Source organism: Papio anubis, chromosome 15 (genome assembly GCF_008728515.1).
Source record: "Papio anubis isolate 15944 chromosome 15, Panubis1.0, whole genome shotgun sequence".
Classification (NCBI taxonomy): Eukaryota; Metazoa; Chordata; class Mammalia; order Primates; family Cercopithecidae; genus Papio; species Papio anubis.
In genome coordinates this window covers 1,141,369-1,155,035 of record NC_044990.1, presented here as the reverse complement: position 1 = coordinate 1,155,035, position 13,667 = coordinate 1,141,369, and the positions used below count along the sequence as shown (strand labels likewise).

The 13,667-nt window shown below is 43.0% G+C and overlaps 1 protein-coding gene across 16 annotated transcripts in view; it reads right to left on the bottom strand.

Annotated features, from left to right (window-relative positions):
* Positions 1–345: 345 nt before the first annotated feature.
* Positions 346–13,667, bottom strand: part of ZMYM5 (zinc finger MYM-type containing 5) — a 41,130-nt gene continuing 27,808 nt past the window's right edge. For 13 of the 16 annotated variants that reach the window (XM_009191601.4, XM_021929476.2, XM_009191605.4 and 10 more), the window contains 3 exons: positions 12,979–13,144; positions 10,803–11,015; positions 1,147–2,319 (listed from right to left, as the gene is read on the bottom strand). In XM_009191601.4, the coding sequence (XP_009189865.1) occupies positions 1,561–2,319; positions 10,803–11,015; positions 12,979–13,144 (1,138 nt within the window). In that variant the 3' untranslated portion in view covers positions 1,147–1,560. Of the gene's footprint in view, positions 2,320–10,542; positions 11,016–12,978; positions 13,145–13,667 lie in introns of those variants that run through there. The other 3 variants (XM_031655739.1, XR_639495.3, XM_031655743.1) reach the window with 3 other exon arrangements.

Below are 13,667 nucleotides of genomic sequence, written 5' to 3'. Positions count from 1 at the left end.
AGTCTGAAAATACTAAATGATCTAGTTGTCAAAAATCAAAATGGTGGCCGGGCATGGTGGCTGAAGCCTGTAATTCCAGCACTTTGGGAGGCTGAGGTGGGAGGATTGCTTGAGACCAGGAGTTCAAGACTAGCTTGGACAACATAGTGAGACCCTATCTCTATTTAAAACAAACAAACAAACAAACAAACATTCAAAATGGTTAGAAGTTAATGAGGATGATTCTCATGGGTATTCCAAAATACACTGGTATCGTTGAGAGTCTGCAAGTATTCCTAGTGTCATCCCATAAGAATGCACCCTGTGTTCTAGTTGCTGCTCATATGCCATTTTGCTTCACAGGAATAGTATATAAAAATTTAATATATTATAAAATTGACATCAGAAATCAGAAACAGAAGGGAGATTTACTAAATACACAGTGATGGGGCTGCTGACCATCTAAAATAACTTAGATTCCTAATTTTCATTGGTGTGTCTCAAATTTCAAGCATGCCATCTCTTTTCACAGGGAGGAAAAAGCCCATAACACTTGAAGGTTAACTTAATATATACTTATTTTAATATTTTTTATATTTTTATCAACATAAAATAGGTAAATATAGTTCACATACAATAATAAATGCTAAAACATTTACAAATTAAATTAAAACAAAAATAAAACCAATAAAATGGAAATTAACCATCATTAACATAACAAATAATGCTGTTTTGTTCAAATAAAAATATTTTGCTCAAACGAAGTAAATCACAAGTATTTGGTTTAATAGCAAAAAGCTGTAGTTTCAGATCCCATTCTGTAAACTGAGTAGTTTTACTTTAATAATAATGTTGAGAATGCTTGTTCACATAAGTATCTTATTCAAACTAGTATTGATCAATTCAAGCCTTTCTTTCCTCTTTTAAGGTAATTAGAGCACTATATATATATATATATATATATTTTTTTTTTTTTTTGAGACTGAGTCTCATTCTGTTGCTCAGGCTGGAGTGCAGTGGTGCAATCTCAGCTTACTGTAACCTCTGCCTCCTGGTTCAAGCAATTCTCCTGCCTCAGCCTCCTGAGTAGCTGGGACTACAGGTGTGTGCCACCATACCTGGCTAATTTTTGTATTTTTAACAAAGACCAGGTTTTGCCATGTTGGCCAGGCTGGTCTTGAACTTCTGACTTCAATTGATCTACCTGCCTGGGCCTCCCAAAGTGCTGGGATTACAGGCGTTGAGTCATCGCGCCCGGCCAAGAACTGAATATTAACCAAACCCGTCAAATGGCAGTCATTAAATGCCAATTTTTAAATAGGTGTAAATTGATAGATTTTGAAGATTAACAATTACTATTGTTAATCTTCATTGCCTAATGATGATTGAAACTAATTAGTTTTAGATTTAGAATGGAAACATTTTTTGCTATTTATTTGCTAACATACTTATTGCTAAGGAACTGTTGCAAGTTACTCTGTAGAGGAGACTTACAACAGGACAGTACTGACTCTTGCAGCACAGATGTTTTCTGAGTAATGTAAGATTCTGATCATCATGCCAAAAAACAAATCAGGTATATTATGTGTACAACAACAGCGCACCATCATTTTTCTCATTTTCATATAATCTGCGTTCTGCAGCATCAATAGCTTTATTTTTTTTCAGATCAGATTTTAATTTTGAGTACTTAACACTATTGTTGATGTGCATTTCACTTTCTTCATGTTTACTAAGAATATGTGATAAATGTTGCCAATCTTTGCAACCATTTTCATTTTTCAGTTGATTTTTTCCTTCCCCAAAGAGTCTGCAATATAGACAAAACACAGAATCTTTTGAGGTCGAATAAAGTAACCAGGATCTAGTGGTTTTTTCACCGTTTGGAAGAATCCGTGTATAATAAGTTTCTGAAAACTTTCTCCCTGTATTATCTTTTGGAAAGTTAAAATTTCTTACTTGAGGCGGAACATTTTCAACAAGAGTGTCCCGTTGTTTAATATTCAAAATTCGGGGCCACGTACCTGGATCTGCGGAAAGCACAACTGGTACAATGGAGTCTTCAAAATTTTTCTCTTCCAGTTGCTCTTGAAATGTATCAGCTATGGCTGACGTGGAAGAAGGAGGTAAATTCACATTCTCTTTGATCAGTAATGTATCCATGCCACATTCTACTGAAAGGTGTAGCTCTGAAGTCTTTTCCTTTTTTTCTGTGATTCCATCTATTTTTTTCAAAAGTGTACTTGACGATCCACAGAATTGTTTCTCATTTTCTTCTCTAACAGCATTCCTTTTTCTATTTTCTGATGCTGTTAATTTTTTTGATTTTGTTTCCATCATCTGAGGACAAAGATAGATTACAATTTTACTTTAGGTTAAACTTTAAAAAATTAATGTATATTCAAATGCTCAATAAGCACATGCTCATCATTAGGCATCAAAGAAATGCCTATCAAAAAGACAATGACGACCAGGTGTGGTGGCTCACGCCTGTAATCCCAGCACTTTGGGAGGCCAAGGCGGGTGGATCATTTGAGGTCAGGAGTTCGAGAACAAGTCTGGCCAGCATGGTGAAACCCTGTCTCTACTAAAAATACAAAAATTAGCCAGGCCATGCTGGCATGTGCCTGTAATCCCAGCTACTCGGGAGGCTGAAGCAGGAAAATCGCTTGAACCCGGGAGGCAGAGGTTAAGCTGAGCTGAGATCGCGGCACTGCACTCCAGTCTGGACGACAGAGTGAGACCCTGTCCCAAAAGAAGAAGAAGGAAAAAAAAAGGTGACAATGTACCACTTCATATTGAAGAAGATGGCTATCATAAATAGAGAATGAGGCTGGGTGTGGTGACTCACGCCTATAATCCCAGCACTTTGGGAGGCTGAGGCAGGTGGATCAGCTGAAGTCTGAGGTTTGAAACCAGCCAGGGCAATATGGTGAAACCCCGTCTCTACTAAAAATACAACATTTAGCTGGGCCTAGTGGGGCAGGTACTGGTAATTGCAGCTACTCGGGAGACTGAGACACAAGAGACCTCACTTCAACCCTGGAGGCAGAGGTTGCAGTGAGCTGAGATCATGCCACTGTTCTCCAGCCTGGGCAACAGAGCAAGACTCCATGCTTTAAAAAAAAAAGGAGAACGAAAGTCTTGGCAAAGATGTGGAGAAACTGGAACCTCTCTAAGATCCTGGTGGGAAATGTAAAGTGGCGTAGCCACTTTTGAAAACTGTCTGGCTCAAAAAAACAAAAAACAAAAGACAAAAAATAAATTAGATGGGTGTGGTAGCAGGTGCCTGTAATCCAAGCTACTCAGGAGGCTGAGACAGGAGAATTGCTTGAACCTGGAAGGCGGAGGTTGCAGCCAGCTGAGATCATGCTACTGCACACCAGCCTGGATGACAGTGCGAGACTTCGTCTCAAAAAACAAAAAAACGAAAACTGGAAGTTTGTCGAAGTTTAAACAGAGTTACCATATGACCCAGCAATTCCACTCCAAGGTATATACCCAAAAGAAATAAAAATATATGGACACACAGGCCAGCCACGGTGGCTCACGCCTGTAATCTCAACACTTTGGGAGGCCGAGGTGGGTGGATCACGAGGTGAGGAGTTTAAGACCGGCCTAACCAAGATGGTGAAAACCCGACTCTACTAAAAATACAAAATTAGCTGGGTGTGGTGGCGGGCGCCTGTAATCCCAGCTACTTGGGAGGCTGAGGCAGGAGAATTGCTTGAACCTGGGACGCGGAGGTTGCAGTGGGCTGAGATTGTGCCATTGCACTCCAGCCTGGGAGACAGAGTGAGACTCTGCAATCAATCGATGCAGAGATGTGATATGATCAGATAAATAAATGCAAAGATGTGACATGATCAAATTTGTACTTTGGAAAGATTGCTCTAATTGTATTATGAATTCTCAACCTTATGTAAGGAAGCAAGCAGCACACAGATCAGTCAAGAAACTAGAGTAGTAATTCTGGCAAAAGATGATGTTAGCTATGTCTAGGATTACAGCAGTAGAGATAAGGGTTGAGAAGTGCTCAGGAAGTAGAATTTGGATTAGTTGGTAATTGATTGGCTCTAGGGGCTAAGGAAGAAAGAAGAGTAAACAATGACCCTAAGTTTCCGAATGGGCATTTGGGTGGATGGTGGGTTAATTTACTGATATAGAAAACAAAGGAAACCAGGTTTGGAGGTTCAGTTTTCGACACAATGAGTTTGAATTTCAATGATGGATGGCATATAAGGCAGTGGTCCCGTAAGAGTATAATGGAGCTGAAAAATTCCTATCACCTAGTGATCTTGTAGCAATGCAACACACACCACTCCACCATTTGTCCTAAACAAACCTACTATGCTGACAGGCATACCAAAGTATAGCACATACAAGTAATAATACTTGATAATAAGCAATTGTTACTGGCTTATGTATTTACTATTTTTTTTTTTGAGACGGAGTCTCGCTCTGTCGCCCAGGCTGGAGTGCAGTGGCGCGATCTTGGCTCACTGCAAGCTCCGCCTCCCGGGTTCACGCCATTCTCCTGCCTCAGCCTCCCGAGTAGCTGGGACTACAGGTGCCCGCACCACGCCCGGCTAATTTTTTTTTGTATTTTTAGTAGAGATGGGGTTTCACCGTGTCAGCCAGGATGGTCTCCATCTCCTGACCTCGTGATCCGCCCGCCTCGGCCTCCCAAAGTGCTGGGATTACAGGCGTGAGCCACCGCGCCCGGCCTATACTTTATTTTTTTAAAGAGACGAGGTCTCATTACATTGTCCAGGCTGGAGTGCAGTGGCTATTCACAGGCATGAACAGATACACACAGTGTATCCAGCTTATACAGAAGTATTTCAGAAGAAGGCATTGTTATCAAAGGAGAGGACAGCTCCATACATGTTACTGTCCCTGAACACTGAAATGGAACAGGGACCCCCTGTGGGCATCCCCAAGCATAAAAATAAAGGAAAACCTTGAGTTCCTTCAAGGGAAATTCCAGGCACCTAGCTAGCCTTGAAAAGTAAATGAGTAAATTAATAAGCAAAAAGGTAATAATAGCTTAAAACAACAGCTGGGAAAGTTAAAGAGTCAGATGTTTTCTTCCCTAGAGAAACTAAAGTTAACATCTTAATATATGTCCCTGAGTTGTTTTTAAAAACTCTGGACCTCTACCAAAAGTCTGCTGGCATCCACTGGCATGTGGACCCCAGATAAAGGGGAACTGAGGACTGAACTCTGACCACTATTCTTTTTTCTAAATTTCTTCCTAAGGAGCCTGGAGGAGGGCATGCCCATAGGCCAGAGCTAACATTCTTTTCTGCTGATCCCAATGTTTTTTTTTTTTTTTGAGATGGAGTCACTCTGACGCCCAGGCTGGAGTGTAGTGGCGCGATCTTGGCTCATTGCAAGCTCCGCCTCCCAGGTTCAGGCCATTCTCCTGCCTCAGCCTCCCTAGTAGCTGGGACTACAGATGCCTGCCACCACACCCAGCTAATTTTTGTATTTTTAGTAGAGATGGGGCTTCACCATGCTGGTCAGGCTGGTCTCAAACTCCTGACCTCCAGGTGATCCACCCGCCTCAGCTTCCCAAAGTGCTGAGATTACAGGCATGAGCCACCACACCTGGCCGGAGATTATTGAACTAAAGCAGATATAAATCTTGGCCTCAGGGGACTTCTTGGCTTCTTGGGTGGGGGATGAGGCACATGTGTACGTAAATATTCCTATCAGAGGCAACAGTGCACACTAATGAAGGTTTCTATTGGAGGCAATAGTGTACATGAATGATGTGGGTCAAATCTAGCAGTGTGACTGGGGTAAATGCTCTCCAAACTTCAGTATCTTTAACACTTTAAAATTACATATATAGGCCAGGTAAAGTGGCTCATGCCTGCAATTCCAGCGCTTTGGGAGGCCAAGGCGGGCAGATTGCTTGAGCCCATGAGTTAAAAACCAGCCTGGGCAATATGACAAAACCCCACAAAACCCCTGTAGGCATGCACCACCACACCCGGTTAAAACACAAAAGTCAGCAGAGTGTGGTGGCACAAGCCTGCAGTCCCAGCTGCTCCGGAGGCTGAGGTGGGAGGATCACTTGAGCCGCAGGTTGCAGTGAGCAGAGCTCAAGCCACGGCATTCCAGCCTGGGTGACAAGACGGAGCGACCCTGTCTCAAACAAACAAAACAAAACAAAAAAACAGATACATTTAGTATAAAACACCAACTAGTCATACCAGGTTAATTAAAACAAATAGGAGTTCCCTACCACCTCTACCCACTTCCCCTTTACCAGAAGCTAACCACTTACAACCTTTTAAAATAAAACAATTTTTAAAATATATACCATTTAAAATATATATATATATTTTTTGAGATAGTCTCACTCTGTCATTCGGGCTGGAGTGCAGTGATGAAATCATGGTTCACTCACTTGCAGCCATGACCTCCCAGGCTCAAGCGATCCTCCGAGCTCAGTCTCCCAAGTAGCTGGGACCACAGGGGCATGCCATGCCAGCTAATTTTTCAGTTTTTTTTTTTTTTTTTGTAGAGACAGGGGTCTCACCAGGTTGCTGAGGTTGGTCTTGAACTCCTGGGCTCAAGCAATCCTCTTGCCTCAGCTTCCCAAACTGCTGGGATTACAGACATAAGCCATTACGCCTGGCAAAAAAAATTTCTGAAGACAAGGCCTTGCTTTGTTGCCCAGGAGGAGTACAGTGGCTATTCACAGGTGTGATCCCAGTGCACTGTAGCCTCAAACGCCTGGACTCAAGTGACCCACTCACCTCAGCCTTTCTAGAAGCTAGTATTACAGGTACACGCCACCATGCCCAGCACTTACATAACTTTTCTAGCTGATTCTTTGGTTATTTATTTCCAAATCTCAAAGTTACTTGTTTGTATCACTATTTACTGACCTTTTTTTCCTCCCAGCTTTAGGTATTGACTTCTCGATAAGGAAGATGAAAATTTTGCTTTCCTTCCTCTTACCATGCTCACCATACACTCATCACCCATCCACTTATCTTTGGTTGCAGGATTTCTTGGACAAGATGATTATTTGTTGTGAGGGACTGTGCTGTGCACTGCAGATGTTTTGCAGCACCTCTGGACTCTATCCACTAGATGCCAGCAGCAACCCTCAGGTGTGACAGTCACAAATGTTTCTAGACATTGCCAAATATCCCCATGGGGACAAAAATCATCCCTGATTGAGAAGCACTGGCTTAGATCAAGATTCTATCTTTACATTTTATGACGTGTATGTTATTCAGCGCTAAGCTACTAAGTGCAAGATTTCAGTTTTTTCTTATGGTGTTCATATATTACTAAGGCTTTCTGTGTTGGCCTTTTCAGAAGGCTGCCACTAATCACTTGAAAATACTCACGTGGTTGGGGTGGAGTGGGGAAGCACATTTATAAAACGTAAAACATTCTGATTATACAGAAATATCATGCCTATATTTGGCAACTATTAATTCATTTATTTATTATTATTATTTGAGACAGGGTCTTACTCTGTTGCTCAGGTTGAAGTGCAGTGACATGATCTCGGCTCACTGTAACCTCTGCCTCCTGGGCTCAAGTGATCCTCCCACCTCAGCCTTCCAAGTACCTGGGACTACTGGTATGAACCACCATGCTTGGCTAATATATAATTTTCTGAGACAGTCTCACTCTGTCACCCAGGCTGGAGTGCAGTGGCGCCATCTCGACTCACTGCAACCTCCACCGCCCAGGTTCAAGCGATTCTCCTACCTCAGCCGCCCAAGCAGCTGGGACTACAGGTGTGTGTCACCACACCTGGCTAATTTTTTGTAGACACAGGGGCTCACCATGTTGCCCAGGCTGGTCTCAAACTCCTGAGCTCAAGTGATGAACTTGCCTCAGCCTCCACAGGCGTGAGACACCTCGCCTGGCCTTTGCCAACTGTTGATGAGTTACTTTTTCTTTTCTTTTTTGAGACGGAGTCTCGCTTTGTCCCCCAGGCTGGAGTGCAATGGTGTGATCTCGGCTCACTGCAAGCTCCACCTCCCGAGTTCTCGCTATTCTCCTGTCTCAGCCTCCTGAGTAGTTGGGACTACAGGTGCCCGCCACCATGCCCGGCTAATTTTTTGTATTTTCAGTAGAGACGGGGTTTCACCATGGTTTTGATCTCCTGACCTCATGATTGACTTGCCTTGGCCTTCCAAAGTGCTGGGATTACAGGCGTGGCCACCATGCCCAGCCTATTTTTCTTTTTTTTTGAGACAGGGTCTTGCTCTGTCACGAAGACTGGAGTGCAATGTTGTGATCACAGTTCACTGCAGTCCTGACCTCCCAGGCTCAGGCCATCCTTTCGCCTCAGGCTCCGAAACAGCTGGTACTACAGCCATGTGCCACCATGCCTGCTAATTTTTTATTTTTTGTAGAGATGGAGTCTCACTATGTTGCCTAGGCTGCTCTCCAACTCCTGGGCTCAAGCAATCCTCTTGTCTCTGCCTCCCAAAGTGCTGGGGTTACAGGTGTGAGCCACTGTGCCCCACTGAGTTACTCTGTATTACTGAAGTACACATGGTAGAATGAGCACTTCATTCTAGGGATCAGAGTAGCAAGCAAGTGATTTAAGAAAATCTAGGCCAGGTATGGTAGCTCACGCCTATATTCCCAACACTTTGGGAGCCGAGGCAGGTAGATCACCTCAAGTCAGGAGTTCGAGACCAGTCTGGCCAACATGGCAAAACTCCATCTCTATTAAAAACACAAAAATTAGCAGGGCATGGTGGTGAGCACCTGTAATCCCAGCTACTCAGAAGGCTGAGGTAGGAGAATCGCTTGAAGCTGAGAGGCAGAGGTTGTAGTGAGCTGAGATTGCGCCACTGCACTCCAGCCCGGGGTGACAGAGCGAGACTCCGTCTCAAAAAAAAAAAAAAATATATATATATATATATATATATAGAGAGAGAGAGAGAGAGAGAGAGAGAGAGAGGCATGGCTGCCTAGTTTCGACTATGCATATGTCTTTTTTTTTTTTTTTTTTTGAGACGGAGTCTTGCTCTGTCACCCAGGCTGGAAGTGCAGTGGCGTGATCTTGTCTCACTGCAACTTCCACCCCCCTGCAACCTCTGCCTCCCAGATTCAAGCGATTCTCCTGCCTCAGCCTCCTGAGTAGCTGGGATTATAGGTGTTCACCACCACGGCCTGGTTAACCTTTTGTATTTTTTGTAGAAACAGGGTTTCACCATGTTGACCAGGCTGGTCTTGAACTCCTGACCTCAGGTGATCCGCCTCCGTTGGCCTCCCAAAGTGCTGGGATTACAGGCATGAGCCACCGCGCCCAGCTATTTTTTCTTTTTTTAAAAAAAAAGAAGAAAAAAAATTTTTCCAAATACATTTATTTTATAAAATACATGTATCCAGAATAATACAAAGAACTCCTACAACTCAGTAACAAAAAGACAATTCAATAAAAAAAAATGGGCTGAAGAACTGATAGACAAAACAGACACTACCACATTTTAATTTTTCTTTTTTGGAGAGACAGGGTCTGGCTATGTTGACCAGGCTGGTCTTGAACTCCTGGCCTCAGCTCATTCTCCCACCTGGGCCTCCCAAAGTGCTGGGATTACAGGCGTGAAGCACCTCACCTGGCTCCAAATTTTGGTCAGAATGTAGAGCGACTAGAATTATCAAGTGCTTAGGGAGAGTGCTAAATGGTAAAGAAGAAAAATTAGTCTTTTTTTTTTTTTTTTGAGACGGAGTCTCGCTCTGTCACCCAGGCTGGAGTGCAGTGGTGCGGTCTCGGCTCACTGAAAACACCACCTTCCAGGTTCAAGCAATTCTCTCGCCTCAGCCTCCCAGGTAGCTGGGATTATAGGCGCCTGCCACCATGCCCGGCTGATTTTTGTATTTTTAGTAGAGACGGGTTTCGCCACGTTGGCCAGGCTGGTCTGAAACTCCTGACTTCAGGTGATCGACCTGCCTCGCCTCCCAAAGAGCTGGGATTACAGGCGTGAGCCACCGCGCCCGGCCGAAAAATTAGTCTTTTAACTTCATCCAGGAGTAAACTTTTTCTTTTTTTTTTTTGAGACAGAGTCTTGCTCTGTCACCCAGGCTGGAATGCAGTGGCATGATCTCGGCTCTGCAACCTCTGCCTACCGGGTTCAAGTGATTCCTATGCCTCAGCTTCCCACGTAGCTGGGATTACAGGCACACACCATCTTGCCTGGCTAATTTTTGTATTTTTAGAAGAGAGGGGGTTTTGTCATGTTGCCCAGGCTGGTTTTGAAATCCTGGCCCCAAGTGATCTGCCTGCCTTGGCCAAAGTGCTGGGATTACAAGTGTGAGCCACTGTACCTGATCATTTTCTTTTTCTTTCTTTTTCTTTTTTTAGACAGGCTTTCGCTCTGTTGCCCAGTTGGAGTGCAGTGGTACAATCATAGTTCACTGTAGCCTCAATCTCCCAGGTTCAAGCAATCCTTACACCTCAGCTTCCAAAGTAGCTGAGACTACAGGCACATGCCATCATGCCTGGCTAATTCTAAAACATGTTTAGTAGAGATTAGGTCTCACTGTGCTGCCCAGGATGGTCTCAAGTTCCTGAGCTCAAGCAATCCTCCCGCCTCAGCCTCCCAAAATGATGGGATTACATGAGTGAGGCACTGCACCCAGCCCAAAGTAAACTTTTAAAACAAGCTTACAACAATCTATAGACTTGAATATTTGAGATGGGACAAACCAATGACACAATGACAGAATGGAATTAAATGAGATTCTAAGATAAATCTGGTTCATGTAAGCTGTAAGGATGAAGCTACTATATATTTGATCATTTAAAGCTGTTTAAAAAGAATTACCTGTTTATATTCGTTAATACAACTTTGGCAGCAAAATCTCTTCTGCTGACCTCCAATCACCAGGATGTTGTTTCCAGTACTCTTACTAGGCATGTACTCTCCACAGTGTTCACAGCAGTTCATTATTAGACCATTGGCCAATCTGTACTTATTAAAGCAATGGTTACTGCACAGTTTATGTGTTACATTATTTACGCTGACTTCATGGCGAATCTAAAAGAAAAACCAGAATTCATTAACTAAGATATATGAACCAGATTAGAAGAGCAAGCAATGAGGTAACTAGTTTAGCACAGCAAGCAACGAGATAACTAGTTTCTGTAACAGAAGCAAAGAATCCCTAATCATATCTCAGAGGAAGATATACCCAGGGAAAAGATTTTTTCTTTTTTTCTGAGATGGAGTCTCACTCTGTCACTCAGGCTGGAGTGCAGTGGCACAATCTCGGCTCACTACAACCTCTGCCTCCCAGATTCAAGCGATTCTCCTGCCTCACCCTCCCTCCCAAGTAGGTCAGGCACCTGCCACCATGCCCGGCTAATTTTTTTATTTTTAGTAGAGACGGGGTTTCATCATGTTGGCCAGGCTGGTATCGAACTCCTGACCTCAAGTGATCTGCCCACCTCGGCCTCCCAACATGCTGGGATTACAGGCATGAGCCACCATGCCTTGCTGGTAAAAGATTTTTTAAAAACATATTTTATTTTTTCCTTTATTTGTAAGATCACTTTGATTTTACAAAAGAGGAAAAGATTAATAGGAAAGCAATACAATCAATAATAACTTCCCGAAATAACAGATAATGAACTCTACTTTTGAGACAAGTTCTTACTATGTTACCCTGGGCTCGAATTCCTGGGCTCAAGCAAGCCCTCCACTCATGCCCCCTGAGTAGCTCACATTACAGGCTTGCAGCACCACACCTGGCTTTGGTTTAGATTTTGACGTGACCCACTTAAAAGAAACGGGTCACAATCTTTTTTTTTTTTTTTGATAGTGTCTCTTGCTCTATCATCCTGGCTGGAAAGCAGTGGTACAATCATAGCTCACTCCACCTCAAACTCCTGGACTCCAGTGATCGTCCTGTCTCAGCCTCCTAAGCAGTAGGGATTATATGTGTGAGTCACTCATCTCCAAGGATCAACAATTTTTAGTCAGTATTTTAAGTCAAGTTCACTGCCCTACAACATTTGCGGAGGGAGCTGAGGGAATCAATATGATCTGTAGTCAGGATGGGAACTGTATAACTAGAAGCAGGGTAGTTCTCACGCTGGTAACTGCGATAAAATCATGTCCTTCATAGGCATGACTCAGGGTAACCAACACCAAATTTAGTTACCAAATACTTTATAAAGTGAGGACTGCCTGTATGCATGTTTCTTCTCTTCTAAGAAATGGGAAGACCGCAGTATCACTTAATGTTAAGCAAACAGCATACATTCACTCCACTTGTTCCATGTGTTCTTGTACCAGGATCTGCTGCTTCCTAATTTTAACTTTTAGATTCAGGGGATACATGTGCAGGCTTGTTAGATGGGTATGTTGTTTTTGTTTTTGTTTTTCTTTCTTTTTTTGAGACAGAATCTTGCTCTATTGCCCAGGCTAGAGTACAGTGGCGCAATCTTGGATCACTGCAGCCTCCGCCTCCCTGGTTCAAGCGATTCTCCTGCCTCAGCCTCCCAAGTAGCTTACGCTACCATGCCCAGCTAATTTTTGTATTTTTAGTAGAGATGGGGTTTTGCCACGTTGGCCAGGTTGGTCTCAAATTCCTGACTTCAAGATATCCACCTGCCTCGGCCTCCCAAAGTGCTGGGATTACAGACGTGAGCCGCCACGTCCGGCCCCAAGGTAGTTTTTCAGCCCTTGACCCCCAACTCCTGAGACTACAGTTTTATTGAATGTCATCAGGAAGAACAAAACCCACCATAAAACAATTGCCTTGTTTATGAGCACAACTAATTCCATAGAAACAGATGTGTACTTTCGATGCTATGCAAATGGAATTTTATTTATAAAATATCCCATAGGATAGTTCTAACATATCCTTATTCTTCCTTTCAGCTTCACGTTATACATCCAGAACATGTGCATTATGTAGATGAAAGAGTACATAATAGTACTTAAAAGTTAAAATTATCACTGTTAGCCTAAACAACTTAGATATAAAAATCCAGACCTCTGCTAATTTACTACAAATTGTACATCTTGACTTATTAAGAACTCCTTTTTTAAGATTTCGGTTGTTTTCACAGGGAGACAAACAAGATGCACTACAAAATTCTTGGAAGGATCTGCTTGATTCTACTGGAAGAACAACATCAGCCTTCTTTGTAGATGCATCTCTGAAACAGAAGGTACAGACACACAATTTAAGAACACTGCATTTTAATACAAGTCAAATACACTAATAATAATTGCCATTTTTCATTTTCTTATGATTTAATACTAGAAATCAAGTATAACTTTGGATGCAGCAAATCCACTTTTGGCTTTATTGCCAAGAGTTCTTAAACGATATAGAACGAGAAGAGTCAGAGATAAAAATCTTTCGTAGCACAAGAACCTTGCCACAAGTTCTTAAGATTTTTAGATGCATTCAAAAATGTTGGTCATAGGCTGGGCACAGTAGCTCACACCTGTAATTCCAGCACTTTGGGAGGCCGAAGTGGGCAGATCACTTGAGGTCAGGAGTTCAAAACCAGCCTGGCCAACATGATGAAACCCTGTCTCTACTAAAAATACAAAAAATTAGCTGAGCGTGGTGGCGGGCACCTGTAATCACAGCTACTCGGGAGGCTGAGGCAGGAGAATCGCTTCAACCTGGGAGGTGGAGGTTGCAGTGAGTGGAAATCGTGCCACTGCACT